This window comes from Chionomys nivalis, chromosome 1, assembly GCF_950005125.1.
Source record: "Chionomys nivalis chromosome 1, mChiNiv1.1, whole genome shotgun sequence".
In the NCBI taxonomy this organism is placed as follows: domain Eukaryota; kingdom Metazoa; phylum Chordata; class Mammalia; order Rodentia; family Cricetidae; genus Chionomys; species Chionomys nivalis.
In genome coordinates, this window is record NC_080086.1 from 136,126,810 (window position 1) to 136,145,986 (window position 19,177).

General features: G+C 53.9%; 1 protein-coding gene across 2 annotated transcripts in view; it reads right to left on the minus strand.

Moving 5' to 3' along the window:
• The window catches only part of Cad (carbamoyl-phosphate synthetase 2, aspartate transcarbamylase, and dihydroorotase), a 22,861-nt gene continuing 3,684 nt past the window's right edge, over positions 1-19,177 (minus strand). Inside the window, exons 3-45 of one of the 2 annotated variants that reach the window (XM_057766200.1) lie at positions 18,949-19,078; positions 18,019-18,161; positions 17,767-17,908; positions 17,247-17,418; positions 16,876-17,061; positions 16,626-16,738; positions 16,208-16,353; positions 15,821-15,952; positions 15,300-15,533; positions 14,958-15,179; positions 14,619-14,807; positions 14,257-14,381; positions 14,004-14,134; positions 10,457-10,569; positions 10,051-10,295; positions 9,630-9,876; positions 9,260-9,358; positions 8,892-9,116; positions 8,625-8,807; positions 8,228-8,446; positions 7,787-7,954; positions 6,970-7,152; positions 6,774-6,878; positions 6,171-6,410; positions 5,841-5,922; positions 5,524-5,690; positions 5,230-5,394; positions 4,959-5,090; positions 4,553-4,754; positions 4,168-4,358; positions 3,933-4,073; positions 3,704-3,805; positions 3,177-3,273; positions 2,841-2,891; positions 2,511-2,555; positions 2,242-2,411; positions 2,082-2,156; positions 1,495-1,707; positions 1,217-1,342; positions 926-1,081; positions 739-840; positions 471-565; positions 1-380 (exon numbers count right to left, since the gene is read on the minus strand). In XM_057766200.1, the coding sequence (XP_057622183.1) occupies positions 278-380; positions 471-565; positions 739-840; positions 926-1,081; positions 1,217-1,342; positions 1,495-1,707; positions 2,082-2,156; positions 2,242-2,411; positions 2,511-2,555; positions 2,841-2,891; positions 3,177-3,273; positions 3,704-3,805; positions 3,933-4,073; positions 4,168-4,358; positions 4,553-4,754; positions 4,959-5,090; positions 5,230-5,394; positions 5,524-5,690; positions 5,841-5,922; positions 6,171-6,410; positions 6,774-6,878; positions 6,970-7,152; positions 7,787-7,954; positions 8,228-8,446; positions 8,625-8,807; positions 8,892-9,116; positions 9,260-9,358; positions 9,630-9,876; positions 10,051-10,295; positions 10,457-10,569; positions 14,004-14,134; positions 14,257-14,381; positions 14,619-14,807; positions 14,958-15,179; positions 15,300-15,533; positions 15,821-15,952; positions 16,208-16,353; positions 16,626-16,738; positions 16,876-17,061; positions 17,247-17,418; positions 17,767-17,908; positions 18,019-18,161; positions 18,949-19,078 (6,507 nt within the window). In that variant the 3' untranslated portion in view covers positions 1-277. The remainder of the gene's footprint in view (positions 381-470; positions 566-738; positions 841-925; positions 1,082-1,216; positions 1,343-1,494; positions 1,708-2,081; positions 2,157-2,241; positions 2,412-2,510; positions 2,556-2,840; positions 2,892-3,176; positions 3,274-3,703; positions 3,806-3,932; positions 4,074-4,167; positions 4,359-4,552; positions 4,755-4,958; positions 5,091-5,229; positions 5,395-5,523; positions 5,691-5,840; positions 5,923-6,170; positions 6,411-6,773; positions 6,879-6,969; positions 7,153-7,786; positions 7,955-8,227; positions 8,447-8,624; positions 8,808-8,891; positions 9,117-9,259; positions 9,359-9,629; positions 9,877-10,050; positions 10,296-10,456; positions 10,570-14,003; positions 14,135-14,256; positions 14,382-14,618; positions 14,808-14,957; positions 15,180-15,299; positions 15,534-15,820; positions 15,953-16,207; positions 16,354-16,625; positions 16,739-16,875; positions 17,062-17,246; positions 17,419-17,766; positions 17,909-18,018; positions 18,162-18,948; positions 19,079-19,177) is intronic. The other variant, XM_057766209.1, reaches the window with a different exon arrangement.

Sequence of the window (19,177 nt, forward strand, 5' to 3'; positions counted from 1 at the left end):
GACTGTTTGGCTATTTATTATAGTCAGTAGAAAAGTAACTGTACAGATTTGAGTGTAAGAACGGAGATGAGGCAGAGGGGCTCCCAGTATTAAAGACTGTACTCCCAAGAAGCCAGAGAATAGTCTGGGGCCTAAAGCGTGGTCTCAGTCTGTACATTTATATGCCCGGACTATCTGGATGCCCCTGGACGTCTGCTAAGTGTGCTACCCCCGTAGGGGGCATTGGGATTCCTTGCCCAGCAGCTGGGCCTGAAGAGACAACGGAGGAGGCCGGGCCCTAGAAACGGCCGAGCACAGTGGCCAGCAGAGCCATGCGGATGTACATGCCGTTCTCAGCTTGGCGGAAGTAGGCCGCACGGGGGTCCGAGTCCACCTCCACGCTGCAAGAGAAGGGGGGCGTTACCACCCAGCTCCCGGAGAGCCTGTCCCGGTGGGCACACGAGGGCTCCCGAGCAGCAGGGCCATATCACCTTATCTCATTGACACGCGGCATCGGGTGCATCACCACCATCTTTTTCTTGGCTCGGGTCATGATGTGGGGAGTGAGGATGAACTGACCAAAGCACTGCAAGGTAGGCAGGGTCCCCATTAGGTTCAGGACAGAGGCGGCCATAGCTAGGGCAACCGAGGGGTCTGGAATCTAGTGGTGCAGCTCCAGCGCATGCCCAGCCTTCCCGCCCTCTTCTATGGATGCTCTACAGCCCAGCCCCGGGCCTCTGACGTAAGCCTTATGCTCACAGCTTCGTATTCTTGGGCAGAGCCAAATCGTTCTTTCTGGATGCGAGTCATGTACAGCACGTCGGTGTCGGGCAGGGCCTCCTCGATGCTCTCAAACTCCTCCTGGAGAGGGAGCCCGTGAATCAGTACTGAGTTCTCACCACCCTCCCCTTGGCCCCCGGGGTGTGATGAGCCACCAGGAGCTCACCTGTTTGGTGCCCCGGGAAGCCACAAAGTCCCGGACGCTGGCTGGCATGCGCAGGCTGGGAGGTGCCACGTAGCGCAGGCTCACACGGTACTGGGTGAGCAGGCAGGCCAGGGAGTGCACTGTGCGTCCATGCTTCAGGTCACCTACCATGGTGATCTAAAGGAGGCAGAAGTCACCAGACAGACTCACAGCAGGCACCCGTCCTGTCAGCTCAAAATCTTGGCCCTCAGGACTAGAGACACCATTCCTGGACTGCCCTCCCCACCCCCCCAGAACTCCTGGCGCCCTCACCGTCATGCCGTTGACAGTCCCCAGCTCTTCTCGGATGGTGAAGATGTCTAGCAGGGCCTGAGTAGGGTGCTCTCCAACCCCATCCCCAGCGTTGATCACTGGTCTGCGACAGTGCTTGGCCGCCAGCTGGGAAGACAGGAGCCATGTGGAGAATCCCGCCTTCTCCATTTCCTAGGTCCCTTCACCCGTCCAACCCAACCTTAGACTTGTGGGCACAGGACATGTGGGCAGGAAGGGACACGATGTTCCTCGGTCCAGCCTTAGCCACCCCATCTCACCTCCACAGCCCCAGGCTGAGGGTGCCGGAGCACAACGACGTCGGCATAGCAACTCATGGTCTGCACCGAGTCTGCGAGGGACTCGCCCTTCTGGACGGAGGACGTGGCTTCTGAGAAGCTGAGAACAGCGCCCCCAAGCCGGGCCATGGCTGCTGCAAAGGAGCTGCTGGTGCGGGTGCTCACCTCGTAGAACATGGAGGCCATGACCTTCCCCTGGGGACAGGACGAAGTGGAAGGGTGTTTTGTGTATGTGCACGTGCGTGCACCTCGGGAATGTGCACAGGGCAGCACTCACCCTCCTCTTACACCAGAGGGCACTGAGACCCTCCCCTCGACCTGTCACAACTTGACATTTCCATAATAGCATGACTGGAAACTCAAGCCACCCCTGTGTGTAGCCATCCCGAAGAGAAAACATCATAGCTGTCTCCTGTGACTACCCCCATGTGTAGGTCAACCACGGCTGGAAAGCAGCCAAGGGGACAGGGCCAGATCCCAGGGACCTTCCAAGCAGAGGCAACATCACAGTCTGATGTATACACGAAGGGACCGGGTAGACCCACTGTCCACTACACCGCCCTCCTGACCTTTAGGATGTCGAGGCTCCGCTCTTTCTGCACCATCATCCGTAGCGTGTGCGCCACATTGAACAGATGGGACATCTGTGAAAGAACGTGAGTCAGCCCCATGGGTCCTGCCACCAAATCCTCAAACTCTGGGTGTCCCTGCCCTTTCTCCCCCAGGCACCTGATCCTTAGTGAACTGCTTGACAGACAGGATGTGTTGGCCCACTAAGGAGTGTAGCAGAGGTGATGTCTGCGGGTGCAGCAGGCCAGAAGCCCCCAGGTTCTGAGGTGATGCTTGTCTGGGTACTGGTGGTGCAGGGTAGCAGGGGCCATCAGGGGTTCCCATCAGCTCTGCAGTGAGGGGCAGTACAGAGACAATGGTCAGAAGGCCACCATACTTGGACCAGACTACAGAGGCCCCTGGGTGAATATGCATCAGGCTGGGCTCACCTGGCTCCACTATCTTCCTGGATGGCTTCTCTTTGGGTTCCTCAGCTGCAAAGGGCAATTAGACAGAGGTCACCTGGTGGCTGTGCGTGGTGGGCCCAAGTCACAAGGACCTCTGCTCCCGGTGCTTGTGTTAAAGCCACCTCAAACCACAGGTGCTACAGCAGGTTAGGGGGGAGCAGGAAGGATGCAGCAGCTACGGGAGGGACCCGGGACTCCCTGAGGGATGTGCTGCATGGGCCAATGGTGCCCTCCCAGGGCCTTCCCAGCTGGCATCAGGGATCTGAGGCAGAGGAATGGCCAAGTTCACACCAACCAGCAAGCGGGATTTACCCCATGCTCGGCTGCCCCATGAGATCCCAGCTCCAGGGCGGAGGTACATAGCTGCCCACAACGAAAAAAGGCCTGTGAGAAAATGCTATGGAACGCTTGCTTCATGCTGTAGAAATTACTTTAGTCAGAGAAGGATGCAGTGGCGCAGACTAGGAGCAAGGGAAGGAGAGTGAGGCTGGTAAGGGACAAAGGAGCCCCGAGAGGAAGAGCCTGAATCAGTTCCTGGGCAGTTGAGCCCCAACCCTGGCCCATTATGGATGCTGGGAGGAACAGTATCCATCCCCACACAGGTCAGTAGGAATGAGCCTGCGTCCCGTGCCACGGGACCCATCTTACCTGGCAAACCTGGGTCAGAGGCTCGGTGGATTCGCGGTGGCAAGTGGAAGCGGCCATCAGGAAGGCCTGGCATGACTCGGCGTGGTCTCTCAGGGGTCTGAAATGGAGACGGCCCAGCGTGTTGAAGTGACTGACCTGGCCCACATGCAGTCCCCTAGGAAAAGCCAGGGTCCCCAGGGCAGAGCCCACCCCACGGCACCTCTGTCCTGCTACAGTCTCCCAACATGCTGCCAACGGTTGGGAGACACAATTGGCCTGTTTGAGGTATGTGTCAATCTAGCAATAAGGCCTGGGCAGACCCAGTAACTTGTGATTCTCAGAGCTGGCTTCCTAAACTCAAAGCCAGGTCCACTCTGCAGCAGCCAGGGATCAGGTAGTGTGATCTCGTCTGTCAAGTGTGGCACTCTCTGCCAATGAAACTGCTGCTGGCCCAGCCCAGGGCACGCCCTTCGGGCTGACGGGCAGATCCAGCCCAGGGCACGCCCTTCGGGCTGATGGCCAGATCCAGCCAGGGTCAGAGTGGTTACCGTGGTTATTTCTGCAGTGGCAGGAGCTGAAGGAGGAGGCTGGGGAACAGCTCCCTGAGGCCACTTCCGAACATCTTGTCCATAGCCCGGGGGTACCAACACCTGCACACAGAAGGCAAGGGACGTGAGGGAGAAGAGCACACAGGGCTCTTAGAGAAGCAGACACTGGCAAGCAAATGTCACCTCCTGCCAAGACGTCACCACCGAGACCAACCGGGGCCATACATACCTGTCCGTCGATATAAGCAACCTCCCCTCGCAAGACTACACGGCGGATGGTACCCTTCACCTTCTGCCCTTCAAATGGGGTCCAGTGGGCCTTGGAGAAGGGCATGTGGCTGGGGATTGTCCACTCGTGCTCCAGATCCACCTGCCCAAAGGGTCAAGGGTCACACAAGGGTAAGGTCACCAGAGCACAGCTCTGAGGGCGGCACTCTCCCCACCTCTGGTGTCTGTCTCCACACCTCTACATAGGTGTCCTCCTGAAGGGGCAGGTGGAAGATCCGCCGCGGGTTGTGGTGCAGTCGCTGTAACAGGTCATCCAGACTGAGGCGGCCCTCGCTGACAGCTGTCAGCAGGAGGGGCAACATGGTCTCCAGTCCTGGGAAGCCAGGCGGAGGCTTGGGCCCACACTTCTCCTCCAAGGTATGGGGAGCTGGAAGACAGGAGCTATCACTCTGGGGGGCAGGTCCGAACACCTCATTCCAGTCACCGTCTTCACTCCCAACCCCGGTGGTCATGCTTTTCTCTGTGGCCCCTCTGGGGCTTGGTCCCTGCACACACAGCCTCACTCATTTTCACCCTCAACCAGCACTTGTCAACTACCTATTACCGAGTCCCTGAACTCACCATGGTCTGAGGCAAAGCAGTCGATGACAGCCATGTTCTCCCACAGAGCTTCCATGTCCTCTTGGGAACCAAGCTCTGGCCGGACCTCTCCCTTCCCAGGTCCCAGGCGCTCCAAGTCTTCCCGGTTTAGGAAGAGATGGTGGGGTGCAACCTCACAGGTCACTGGCAGCCCCTGGGCCTTCGCAGTTTTAATCAGCAGGATCTAGAGAGAAAGCAGGGCGATCCACAAGGGCCCCCAACGTGCTCCACCCCAGAGTCTACGCCTGGCATTCCCTTTGAGAGCCAACATGCTCTGCCCTACAGAGTCTACTCCTGGCATTCCCTCTGAGAGCACTGAGGGCCAAATGTGACAAGGGTACCGGCTTGGGCTCCTCGACTCCCTTCTGGCGACCTTTGCCACACTCACCTCTTCCTTCCGAGCCACGTGACATATGTGCACTGGGCGCTGGGTTAGCTGAGCCACCATGAGGACCGCAGCAACGCTCTGCCGCTCGGCATGGGCCACAATGGGGAGGTGGGAAGGCCAGGTCTCAAAATGCTGGGCAGAAAGAATTGATGAGAGAAACTCATGAGCTTTTGATTCCCTGTGCCCCAGAAGAACCTGAACCCCTTCTGCTGACAGCCCACGCAGACAAGGCCTCAAGCCAGGAGACAACCTGTGGTGATATATTTCCTACCTCCATCCACTGGGCCACGCTGTCCAGCCGTAGCTCAGAGAAGGTCTCATTGAGGTAGAGCTTTAGCCCCGCTGCAGACCCAGCCACAGCACCCAGAGTCCCTGCGTTTTCAGATGAAGCCCCAAGGAATAGGGCAAAGTCACAGCGGGCACCAGCCTCTGCCAGCTAGAGAAGATACACACGATGTAAGGGTTGCTGACATCCATGCCCACACACCAGCAAGGTGCCAGTGGCCGGGGTCACAGGAGGGACAGAGGGAAAGAGGTTCAGGTAGGCAGGGGTATAGTGGCTTACCTTTTGGGCCAGGGCCAGAGCAGGGGCATCAATGATGGGGGGCCGGGTGTTAGGCATGGCACAAACCATGGTGACACCCCCAGCCAAGGCAGCGGCTGTGCCTGAGGCAAAGTCCTCTTTGTGTGTCCCACCTGGTTCCCGAAGGTGCACATGGATGTCGATCAATCCTGGGGAATGTGAGGGGCAAGGTCAGAGTCGGAGTGGGAGAGAATTCACAGCTGCTGATGCAAGCCCCTCAGTCAGGAGCACCACGGACCGAGGGAGCTCAGAACAGAGCCTCTAGGAGCTGCCATCAGTATCCCGAGAGACATACTCACCAGGTAGTCGCACCAGCTTCTGGGAGGTCATGCAGTCAACATGGACTTTCAGAGGAGGGGCGGGGCCAATCTGACCTAGGGCCTGCAAGGGGAGGGCAGTCAGGACAGGCTCAAAGGAAGGGTGGCCTTGGGAGGTGAGGTAGAAGTGAGTTGAGTTCTCTCCACCCCACCTCACTGCCTCTGGACCCACAAAGCTGCACCCACACAGCCTTTCCACACGGCCACCTCCCATCACAGCATGCGGGACCATGTCACAGGCCACCTCCCAACCCCCAGACCACGTCCCCCCTCCCCCATCACAGCAGCGGCCAGCACGCGGGATCATGTCACCTCCACAAAGAGTTTGGTGCACTTGATGTCAATGATGAGAGGGACAGAGAAGTCAGCAGCCAGGCGCCGGGTACGGTAGCCCTTGGTGACAAAGGAGGAAAGACGGCGACCCCCAGCCCCGCGCATTGACAGGTTGATCACAAGTTCAAAGTGATTCTCAGCCAGCTGATCCAAGATGCTCCGCTGGGGTGGGCACTCGCCATCCACAGCCTCTTCAAAGTGCCAGTCCACAGCAGTTACCTGCCAGCCCAAATGGGAGTCAAGGCCAGCCTCACTCCCGCAAGCGCCAGGGGGGCTTATCTGAAAGGCTCTGGTCCCTCACAGGCTGGGGGCAAGGGGCTGCCTCTATTTGCTATTGACAAGGTATAGTTCTCAACAGAAAAAGTATTTCTCCTGTGTGCAAGAAGTATGAGCTCACACGCATGTACACACGCACAAGACTTGGGAAGTAAAAACACAAGACCATCAACACGTCAACAGTGCAGGAGAGCCTTCGAGAAACTTCTTTGCTTTCTTACATACCCTACTTTGTCTACACTGGGGAAGGGGAAAAGTGGGGCCTCCTCTGGGGCCAGAGGGGGATGGTAGGAGGCCACCACGTACCTTGACCCCGTGCTCAGTGTAGAAGTCAGCCGTACCCAGACTGGCATAGAGGCTGTAGCCCAGGCTCTCCAGCAGCCGCACAGTTGGGAGCAACTCACTTTTGTTCTGGAACCGGGCAGGCAGAGGGAGACAAGTGAGTCCTGGCCTAGGAAGCTGAAACCGTGTGACTTCCCGCCTCCCCCGGCGGCCTTGGTACCTTGTAGCTGCCAATGGTCAGAAGGATGTTCTTCTTTGGGATCTTAAACCCAGTGCTGAGCATGGCTTTGAGGTAGGCCTCACAACGGCTCTCTCCAAAGCCAGCCACCTCTCCAGTGCTGGTCATCTCTACGCCCAGCACCACGTCAGCACCAGCCAAGCGCGAGAAGGAGAACTGAGGCACCTGGGGGAGCAGCAGGACCAAAGTGTCGGGAGAAGAGGCAACAAAGAGGCCCTGTCCCCATCACCCTGGCACAGCTGCTCCCACCCTGCCTGCGCCCTGGCCGTTTCCTGGCCCCAACACAGCTAGCTCCAAGGAGCTCTGTGAATCCAACCATTCTTGAGACTCAGTTCCAATACCACCCCTTCTCCCAAGCTTTCCCAGAGCACCCTTTTGGAAACAGCATCGCCCATCTCTAAATTCCTTGTACATTTGGTTTATAACTTGGTTATGTAGGTGTATCACAGACTGTTCCATAACAGGCTATTTTTGGACCAAACTTCTTTTGCCTCCTACAGGGTAAGTTCTTAAGGGATGATGACCATCTTATTATCCCATGGTTGGGCACCGATGCCTTGCGTGGGTGAGGGTTTATCTGCTCATTGAGCACTCCCCCTGGGCTGAGCGGCAGAGCACTTGTCTTGCATGCCTGAGGCCCTGGGTTCAAGTCTCCAGTACCACCAAAAATAGAAATAAATTAATCAAACAAAGCAGCCAGGTGTTCCACAGTTTGCAGAACCATCTAGTTTTTAACCCAAGTTCTTTTTAACAATGAGGGGCTTTGTACACCAGTCTCAAGGGTCTGTGTTTCCCTTACCTTTACTCCCACGACTCCAGAGCCGGTCATGAGCCCCACGGGTTCTACCTTCTCTCCCATGATGATCCTTGTGGCCAGCGCCACTAGGTCAACACCTAGTGTTTTGGACACGAAGGGGAAGGAGCGAGAGACGCGCACATTGCATTCAATGACTTTCAGCTGGTCATCCTTGGGGAAAGAACATCGGATCAGGCCCCGTGCAGCCCAGGTGCACGGATACTGCTCTACGAACCTTAGTTCTCACCCGCATTCTTGAGTCTGAGCGATCAACTGGGTGACTGTCACCAGCCCCGACAGTGCTGTGGACTCTAGAAATGACCCCTTCCCGAGCTCTGCTGCCTACACAGATGAGGGTAAGGCAGTGCACAGCCCCCCAGCAGTGGAGCAGGCAGAGAACATGGAGGAGCTGTAGGCTCTGGTCCCTTCCTGTTGACTTATTACCTTGGCAATGAGCTGCAGATTGAAGGGCCCAGTGACCTGGAGCTCCTGGCCCACAGCATGCACAATGGCTTTGATCCGCTCCAGAGTTTTGGGGGTGATGTCTTGTGGGGGGGTCACTAACGTAGCATCCCCTGAATGCACGCCTGCATTCTCCACATGCTCAGAGATGGCAATGGCCGACACGATGCCATCGCAGGCTACAGCGTCCACATCAATCTCCTGGGGGCAGACACAGGCAGTGGGATGTAGGCCAGGGCCATTTCCGATTCCTGCTGCCCTCCCCAAGAAGCTCCATTTGTGAAACAGCATTAATACAACCCATCTCTCCAAGCCCACTGTGCCTATGACTCAGCAAGAATGCAGCCTTCTCTGGGGCTGGCGGGGAGGAGACTCTCACCTTTGCCTCTTGAATGAATTTGGAGATGACCACGGGGTGCTCCTTGGAGACAGCTGCTGCACTGCTCAGGAAGCGCTCTAGGTCCCCATCAGTGTAGGCCACATTCATTGCAGCTCCGCTGAGCACATAGGAGGGGCGCACTACGCAGGGGTACCCCACAGTCTGGCAGAACTGGCGAGCAGACTAAGGAAACAGGTGGCTCAGCAGGGCTGGTCACACTCACAAACAACATCCAGTCCTTAGGCCTCCTGCCAGGTCCCAGCCTACCTCAAGGTCGCTGAGCTCACGCCACTGAGGCTGGCTGATACCAATGGTATCTAGGAGCCTGGAGAACTTGAATCGGTTCTCAGCTGAGTCAATGGCTTCGGGGGAGGTACCCAGCACTCGGCATTGCTGCCGATGCAAAGCCATGGCCATGTTGTTGGGCAGCTGCCCACCCATGGACAGGATCACACCTTCAGGGTTCTCCAGCTCATAGATGTCCATCACCACCTGTAGTACAGGAGAGGAACCAAGGGCAACAGAAGGGCTCAGGGGGCTGAGCCTTCTCGCTCGCTGCTTCCCTCAGCCTGATTAAGTGCCAAAGGACCTGGGCTGCCCAGCCTGTCCCATTCATTCCCTGGGTACCCCCTCACCTCAAAAGAGATCTCATCAAAGTAGAGTCGGTCGCACATATCATAGTCGGTGCTGACTGTCTCCGGGTTGTAGTTCACCATGATGGTCTTATAACCCATCTGCCATAGGGAGTAGGTGCATTAACAATTAAGAGGAAGCACAAAGAGAAAGGGAGTTACAGCTTCCACTGCAGCCTGCCTGCCTCCTGTGGAATGGCTACACACAGGGAGGAGACTCAGGCAGCGAGAGGGAGCAAGATAGCTTAAGGAAGGACCCTAACCCAAAACCTACGACAGAAGGGGTAGCAGTTAACAGGAAGACCAGGGTTTCATGTGGGAGGGCAGGCAACCGCCACAGAGAGCAGGAAAACTGGGAGCAAAGGCCTCTGACCTTCCGGAGCTGCTGGATGCAGCCTACGGCACACCAGTCAAACTCAACACTGGAGCCGATCCGGTAGACGCCAGAGCCAAGGACCAGGACGTGAGGTGTTCGAAAGTCGAGGTCATGGGTGTTGCCCCAGTATGTCAGGTACAGGTAATTGGTCTGTGCTGGCCACTCAGCCGCAACGGTATCAATTTGTTTCACTGCTGGACAAATCCCCAGTTCCTGACGTTGCTTCCGAACAGCCAGCTCTGTGCTAAAGGGACAGAAACACAGTTGGGCCTTGGGTATTGAGCAGACTAATGAAGTAATGCTAGGGCAGGGATGGAAAGGAAAACATCCTATGGTCAAATGAAGGCAAGACCCCCCAGGTTTCCCACCAAAGCCTCCCCACCCTTGCTGGCCCGAGGCCCTCACCACCATCTCTGACCTCAGGACTGCAAGGGCAATCTGTTTGTCTGAGAAGCCAAGGCACTTGGCCTGGTGCAGCAGGTCTTGGGGCAAAGGCTGTCCACGGTGTTGTTCCAATAGCTGGGCGTGGGTCACGATGCGCTTCATCCGGTGCAGGAACCAGCAGTCAATGCGCGTGAGCTCATATAGGCGCTCCACTGAGTAGCCAGCCCACAGAGCAGCGGCCACCACAAAGATCCGCTTATCTGTTGGTGTCTCCAACTCCTGTTGGGGAAGAGCACAGAGGGGTGGATGTAGAACGGTAGGAAGGTGAGAAACGGCAAATCACCACGTGACCGCTGCAGTTACTGTCTAGAAGTTCCGGCTGAGGGGCAGAGTGGAGCAGGGCCCACGTCAGGGTGCTTCCGGGAAGAAGAGCTGCTTACCACGTCACTGACTGGCTTCACTGTGTGGTCAAAGCCCACACAGTTCTCATCCACCATGCGCAGGGCCTTCTGGAAGGCCTCTTCAAATGAGCGGCCAATGCCCATGACTTCACCTGGAGGAACAGGATGAAGGACGGAGAGTGGTGTGGGTGGGTATGTGTGGTGACTGATGCCCAACACGCTCATGGGCTTTATTTAAATCTTGGCCATGGTGGTGGGCTTCATGGTGCTTCACCGTGAAGAAGCCTGAAAACCATCTCTTATTCCTACCATTTTCACAGACAAGCACAAACTGTCCCGACTGGACATGGAACTGCCATGCCGAAAGGAGCCTGCTGTTACTGGGATTTATTAGCTAACAGCAGCAGACCACACTACTGATGGTTGCCCAGCTCTCTGGCTTGCTTCATCCACACCATGATGGCACCATCTGGAATGTCTCATCCTATAGAACATTAAAAGGTCTGGATAACAGGAAGATGATCCCACTACTCCTTGAATCCATCCCTAGCCAACTGCGTTTTTTAATATTTGAAGGCCTACATGATAGCACAGGTTAGCGGATCTTTTTGAGTGTGAGGCCAGCATGGTCTACATAATAAGTTTTAGTCCAGAAAGGACCACGTAAAAAGACCCTGCCTTAGAAACAAAAAAACGAACAAGGATTTGAGGTACAAAGATAGTTCAGTCAGCATACCACTTGCCTAGCAACTGAGTTCAAGTCCTAAAACCCAGACAAAAGATCGGTGTGGGGGCACAGCTTCCAGTCCTAGAACTGGGGATGGGGATCACTGGCCAGTCAAGAGAAAGGGGAGTGGGTGACAGCACGCGGGGTTGTCCTCTGGTCCCCTCACGTACCAGTCAGCACACCCACCCAAACTCACACCCAGACAAGCATGGGCTTTGACTCCAGGGCTTCCCCCTATATGCTTCATAGACAGTTACAGTATAAACCTAAGTTCGGCTTTCCCCCACTCACGAGCACTTCCCCACATGGCCCCATAAGCACTACTCCGATTCCTACATGCTTTCCCATCATTTACCTGCTGAATTACTAAAGGACATTGAGCTTTAAATTGTGGATGGTTATGAGGCTGGGATATTTTTTTATTTTATTTCAGGTTACTACTTACAAAAAGATTTCCAGAAGTGCAAGGGCCCTCGGCAAGAGTAACTGTGTAGCCCTTGTCAAGTACCAATTGCATCATATAAGCTCCTGTCTACAATACAAAGTATAAAGTGTAACAACCCCCTAAGAAGTGAGAATGATCACTTGGGTGATTTTTGCTAAACAGTATCTTGAAGGTTGAATGTTGTGGTTCATGCCTGTCATCTCAGCATTTGTGAGGCAGAGGCTGGAGGATCACTCTAAGTTGGAGGCCAGACTGATACATAGCAAGTTCCATGCTATCTATGGCTATATAGTGAGACCTTGTCTAGGGGGGAAAAATTAAGAGACTCAAGCAGAAGGATTGCCAAAAGTTTGGAGACTACATAGTGAACACACAGTGAACACCAGGCCAACCTCATCTACAGAGGGGGACAGCACAGGGCCAGAGCCTCTCTCAAAAAGACAAAAACACAAACTTATAAGGAGTAAGCAGGAAGATGGCATTTCAAGAAGACCGGAGGAGTGTAAGACATTTCAAAGTCTCAGCTGGGACTCAATCTTTGATTGTCCTATTTCCAATCCATTTATTTTAACCATAATTTAATTATGGCTCCAGTCCCATGTTTATTATAATTTTCATATAACAGAAATTCATCTCCAGAAGGAACATCTTGGCAGCCTTGTAGGATTTCTAAAAATTCTGAAATAATATCCGAGCTGATTTACTTGTTCAAAAGCCACTCCCACTCTAAATGGAGACTTGGAGCAGTGACATGCTTCTCCAAATCAGGTGGCCCGCGAGCTAGTACATGCTCACCTGAGATGGAACCACCGCAGGGCCACCTCAGAGCACACCAGCACTTAGGTCCCAGCCCCCTTCTCCACCGCGTGGTCCTGTCTGTCACACAATGCTTTAAAACAACCCGAGAGCTTTTCGTTCTGTTTTTGAGACAGGGTGTCACTCTCGCAGGTTAGGCCCAGACTGGCCTTGAACTTACAGTCCTCCTCTCTAACCCTCCCAAGTGCTAAGTTCTTTGTCGGGTAACTAGTGCTGTCTTGCTCTGATCTTCACACTCTGTTAAGACAAAACTTCATTGTACATGCTGGAACTTGTTGCAGTTGAAAGCAACAGCCGGAACCTCTGATGGCTGCCCAGCTCTCTGGCTTGCTTTATTCATCCCATGATAGCACCATCTGGAATGTCTCATCCTTTAGAATATTAAAGAGTTTGGATAACAGTGGGACGATCCTACTATTCTTTGAATCTACCCATAGCCAATTACATTTTTAAAAAGTCCACTTTACAAGCAGCAGAGGAGGAGCTAGGCTGAGAATGGCTAGCACCATGCTGACTACCGTTCAGAAGGAATCACTGACAGCAGCTTCCCACCTGGGCCTGGCGACCAGAGTTCAATTCCCGGAACTCACGAAAAGGTGGAAGGAAAGAACTGACTCTAAAATTGTCCTGACTCACACATCCATACTGTGGCATGCACACGCCACCCTCACAGATATCACACACAAACACGATACTGTCGAATTTTAAAAATTAAGTAGGATGGGGGCTGGAGAGATGGCTTGGCGGTTAAGAGCACTTGCTGCTTTTCCAGAGGTCCTGAGTTCAGTTCCCAGCACACACCATGGTGGCTCACAGCCATCTGTTCCAGGGGACTAGATATGTTCTGAGGCACATACAAATATGCAGGAAAAACAGTCACATGCAGATAAAATAAATACCTGAAAAATAAACAAGGACTCACAGGAAAGCAAGAGTAATTCTCCCCTGCATTTATCAACCTAACCATGGGGCCGTGAAGAAGATGCCGTGCGGATGAAGGTGCGTCTAGGGGACCAGTCGCAAGGATAAGGGGAGTAGTGAACGATGGCCTCACAGGACCTGGTTGTTCACACTGCTCCTTTGTGAGCCTTCAACTAGGTCACTTTCTTCCTGTGGCCTCTCCATTTACTCGGTTGTTAAAGAAGAAAGAAGACCCCAGGGACTATTCCAACACAGGTTTCCAGATGAGTCTGAGCCTGCTCTTGACGATGACCATCCAACCTGAAACACGCCCATTAACTCTGAAACCATTATTTCTAAGCTACTATCAATAAAGGAGCAGGGGAAATTCAGGCCACACTAGACATCACTGACATTCTAGACCAGTGGTTCTCAACCTCTGGGTTGTGACCCTTTTGGGGATCACATATCCGATATTCATTCTGCATATCAGATATTTACATTATGATTTATAACAGTAGTAAAATTACACTTATGAAGTAGCACTGAGATAATTTTAAGGTTGGGGGTCACCACAGCATGAGGAATTGTACGGAAGGGTTGCAGCATTAGGAAGGCTGCGAGCCACTGGTCTAGCATGTACAATGATGTAATGCCAGCATCTTGGTTCTACAGGACCCCAGGAGTGCGACACTCACCAACACTCTTCATACAGCTCCCAATCTTTGTACTGACACGCAGGAACTTGCTGAGGTCCCATCGAGGAATCTTTACCACACAGTAGTCCAGGCTGGGCTCAAATGCTGCTGTTCCCCCCGTAACAGAGTTCCTGAGCATCAGGAAGTTGGGGTGCCAGACAGAGAAGGAAATGCAGGGTGAGCATCTCGTCACTCTCGCAGTCCTTGTCTTCTGAATGCTTTCAAGTCCCCCCTCCCTGACACCACCTTATACCTGAGCTCTGGCAGGGGAATGCCCAAGGCTAGCTTGGCTGCCACGTAGGCTAGAGGATAGCCTGTGGCCTTACTGGCCAGGGCAGAGCTGCGGGAGAGCCTGGCATTTACTTCAATGATGTAATACTGCCAACGGGGAGAACAGAGAAAACAAGTCATTGGTACCTGACCTAGAAAAGTGCTCAAAAATGAGAGGAAAGATAACCGCATCCCCAATAGGGTTGGAGTGAAAGGGCCCTCCCCAAGCTCCAACCCTAACTAAGATCCTGGCTTCAGTGTAGGGTGGGCAGGACCAACAAACCTCTTAACCTCAAGGCCCAAAGACCAAGATACAATGGGGCAATATTAACTTCACGGGCTCACCTGCTCGGACTCCGGGTTCAAGGCATACTGCACGTTGCACTCCCCAACAATCCCCAGGTGCTGGGTGACCTTGATAGCTGTCCGTCGCAGAAGTTGGTACTCTCTGTCATTCAGGGTCTGGCTGGGAGCCACCACTATAGACTCACCAGTGTGGATGCCCAGTGGGTCTAAGTTCTCCATGTTACATACCTATGGGGTGGTGGAGGTCACCAATGAAGGAAGTCAAAAGAACCAGGAGGCTGCTTCCCCAGGTCCTGCTATGCCTGGGGCTAGACTACTCTAGATTCTGCTCTTCCGTAAGTTCAGAATGCCTGGGCCACCCTGCGCCCCATCACTCACCGTTACACAGTTGCCATAGGCGTCTCTCACCACCTCATATTCAATCTCCTTCCAGCCCTTCAGAGACTTGTCTATCAGCACCTGGCTGGTGTGGGCGAAAGCTGGGGCCACAAGAGCTGACAGCTCCTCTTTGGTGGAAGCAAAGCCGGAGCCAAGACCGCCCAGGGCAAAGGCTGCACGCACCAGCACAGGGTAGCCCAGTCTCTCAGCAGCTGTTTGAGCCTGCAATGAGCAGAAGACATGAACCAACAAGTCATTTGCTACTGCCCAGAGGGCTCCTGGACCCAAAGGAAATAAGATACAGAGGAAATACGTCACTCTTTACCCAACCACCTCACAAACCTGCTCAAGAGAATTTGCCGCTTCGCTGGGGGCTACGTGCTCTCCGATCTCAGCCATCCTGGCAGCAAAGGCTCGTCGGTCCTCCGTCAGTTCAATGGTCTCCACAGGTGTACCCAACACCCGGACCCCATACCGAGCTAGTACCCCAGCTTTGGTCAGCTCCACACCACAGTTCAGGGCTGTTTGGCCCCCAAAAGTCAGTAAGACACCATCTGGGCGTTCGTTACGGATCACCTGAGGCAGGAGGTAGGAATCCAAACCATTAGGGGAGAGTAGATCAAAGCAGTTTAGGACCCTGTAGGTACCAGTGAAACCTCTTGCCCATCAAGAGTCCCCTCTTCACTCGGGAGGCAAAGGCAGGCGGATCTCTGTGAGTTCGAGGCCAGCCTGGACTACAAGAGCTAGTTCCAGGACAGGAACCAAAAAAGCTATGGAGAAACCCTGTCTCGAAAATCAAAAAAAGAAAAAAAAAAAAAAAAAAAAGAGTTCCCCTCTTCCAGCCACCCTTATCTGAGCCATACCTGGGTTACGTAGTGAGGTGTTATGGGAAGGAAATAGACCTTGTCTGCCAGCCCCTGAGAGGTCTGCACTGTGGCAATGTTGGGGTTGATCAGCAATGTCTGGATATTCTCCTCCTTCAGGGCTTTAATTGCCTGACAGGACAAAAATGGCCTATCAGCCTCCTCGACAGACAACTGAAGCCTTAGGCCAGCATTTCTCCTTCCTTCCTCCTTCCCTCGTACTCCAGTACTTAGTAAGGGACTTCTGTCCTTCACAACCTCATCCATCTGGATGCACACAGACCTCCCTGGGCCATTTCATCCCCGCTAACAGTGCCCAGGCCTAGTCCTTCTCCTTATGACTCCATGGGTCGCACATCCAGATGGGAGGTGATCGCCACACCTTACCTGAGAGCCCGAGTAGTCAAATTCTCCAGCTTGGCCAATGGAGAGGCCCCCGGAGCCTAGGATCAGAACCTTCCGTGGTGGTGGAAGCCCAGAACCAGGAATGGGAAGCCCAGGGGGACAGAGGCGCTGCGCCAACCGCTCTCTAACTGTGAACGCAAACAAAGTCATTGAATGTCAAGAGAGTGGGCCTTCAGGAGCCATGCAGATTGAACCCCTGTTCCAGAAAAAAAGCAGAGAGGCCTGAGAGGAGCCCAGGACCTCTACCTCTAGAGATCCTTTTGACAGAGGCAGCACAAACTGCCCGGGGTTGTTTCTCTTCCTCCTTCCCAAACACAGCCTTGAGAATAAGTCCATCTCGGGCCTGTCCGGAACTAGCCCCGTTCTTAAGTCCACATCCTGGTTCTACAAAGCGCCTTACCTGTCTGGCCCCCAGGGTTCCCAGCTACAGCCTCTCTCACAGTTTCCAGAAATATATCAAAAAGCAGTTCCATATCTGAAGGACCAGCGCGGTGCTCTGGGTGAAACTGGACACTGTTGAAGAGATTGAATGACAGAAACCTCTGACGTCACGGCTATGGTTGTGGCAGCCTCCAGAAACGAGGTCCATGGCTGGGCTTTCTTTGCCCATCTTCGCGACCCCTTGTCACCCCACGCACGCCCACGCTCACCTGAAAAAGGGCAGGCTGTCGTGTACAATGCCTTCATTGGAACAGTCATTGGCGTTGGTGAAGAGAGGAGCCCAGCCTGCTGGCAGTGAGTCTGCATCCACAGCAAACCCGTGATTCTGAGACGTCAGAAAGCAGCGCCCGGTGCCCACCAGTAAACAGGGCTGGTTGTGGCCTCGGTTTCCGTACCTAGAGAATGGGACAGAGTCAACCGCTCTCACCACCCTCTTCTGACTAAAGCAAACTCAGCCCTTTCAGATCTCATTGCTCCCGACAGCTCGACGCCAGTTTCCACACCAGTAACCCCCAGTTCTCAAGACAGTGCGTTCCTCGATTATGTCCCAAGTGCTGGCTCCTATTCTCCCAAGCCCCACCTCATTTTGTAAGTTTTGGCCCCAATGGCTAAAGCCAACAGCTGGTGTCCAAGGCAGATTCCAAACACAGGTCGGGGATTGGGCTCAGACAAGACGCGGTTCAGTGTGGATACCACACCAGGATAAGAGGCAGGATCACCAGGTCCATTACTTAGGAAGAGACCATCGTATTCTGGAACGGGCAGAAAAGGTGGTCATAAATGGGATTTCAGAGACACCCGAGGGCTGACGAGATGATTCAGCAGATAAAAGCACCAAATGTGCAAGCCTGATGACCTGAGTTCGATTCCCAGAACCCATGAGAGACCTGACTTCTTAAGGCTGTATGGCACACACTTGTGCGCCCCCAATAATTAAAATAATAGATCTCACACACACACACACACACTCGACCATGAAAATGGAGCCCCTGGTTTCTGCCTTCCTTCCTACAACTCACGCTGACTTTCATCACCTGTTCTGAGGGACAGCTCTCCCGCCCTAACAAAAGCTGCTGGTCTGCAAGGCCCCAGATACTCACTCTGACTGTCTAATTCATGGTTCCACGGTACCACAGTAACCTCAGCCCCAAGCTGGCAGAGACATCGGATCTGATTGTACTTGAGGCCACAGTCCAGAGCAAAGATCCGAGGGGCACCCCCTGCATTGAATACCCGCGGAGTCTGAGGGACAAAGAACAACAGTTGGCGGCCACAGATCGGCAAGTGAAGACATGCCACACCAAACTCTTAAGTCCTTGAGTTTACCCCACTTGTGGGCACCTCCTCTGTACCTTAATAGAGACCTCTGGTGCCAGGGGCCTGGCATTGGGGTCCACGAATGGCAGGGATGAAGGCTCTGTCCCACTCTGGACCAGCTTCCCCAGTAGAGACCCTTGTTCCCGTAACTTTTTAGTCAGCTCCCGAGTGTCCACTCCTATCAAAACAGCACAGCCTCAGATGACAGTCACCAGGGAGGGCAGGCGTCCAGGAACACTCCCGCTCCACAGCCCTAAGTCAAACCCATGGGCTGCTGGAGGGACACTGCCACGAAGTGACCCTGCCCAAAATAGCACGCCCAAGTTGAAGCACAATCTAGAGCGATCTAATTATTGAAAATAACTTCTAGAGAAAAACGAAAAGGCTAAGTGACACTCTAGGAACAAGAACATAAGCTGTAGTGGTGCAGACGGCAACATTGGCTCTCGCGAAGCGGCAGGAGGGTCGAGCGTTCAAAGGTCATCTTGGTCACACATTGCCTTTGAGTCAAGCCTGGGCTACATACACCCTTGTCTCAAAAGCTCAAAACCAACACTCTCCCCCACCAAAAGGGGGAAAAGGGGAGACTACACAATTAATTCTCTTAAGGAAGAATAGTTTGTTTTCATGAAATAGTTACAGGATCTACGCATTTTACGTGTCAGCAGCTATCCACTGAGGATACAGCAGGGAGCAGAGCTGCCTTTCAGACATGCATTAGCCAAATGCAATGTAACCATGTAAAAATCTGCTGAGAGTCGGACTTAAACAGGCAAACCAGGAGCTAGGTTTGCTTTCTTTAGAGCTTTTCCTTCTGAGCAATAGTTTGGATTCTTCTCTAATCTAAACTTTGCACATTTTGCCTTGCAACCTTAGACTCGGGAACTAACAGATTTCAGAAACCTGTTTCTTTCCAGCTAGGCCCACTGTCCTGTACCCAGACATCCCAGTGCATGCAATCATACCTTGCAGGCCAGGGATGCCATGCTGTTGCAGCCACTCATGCAGGGTGCAGGCGGCACTCCAGTGGCTGGGCGTGGGGCAGCATTCACCCACCACCAGTCCTGCCACGTGAATACCCGAGGATTCAAACCACTGCAGATGGAAAGAGGAGAGGGTGAGCAGTCCAGGGACAACGCCCGACACTGTCCGCTCGGCCCCACACGACAGTCTGTCATCCCTTCCTGCTTTCAC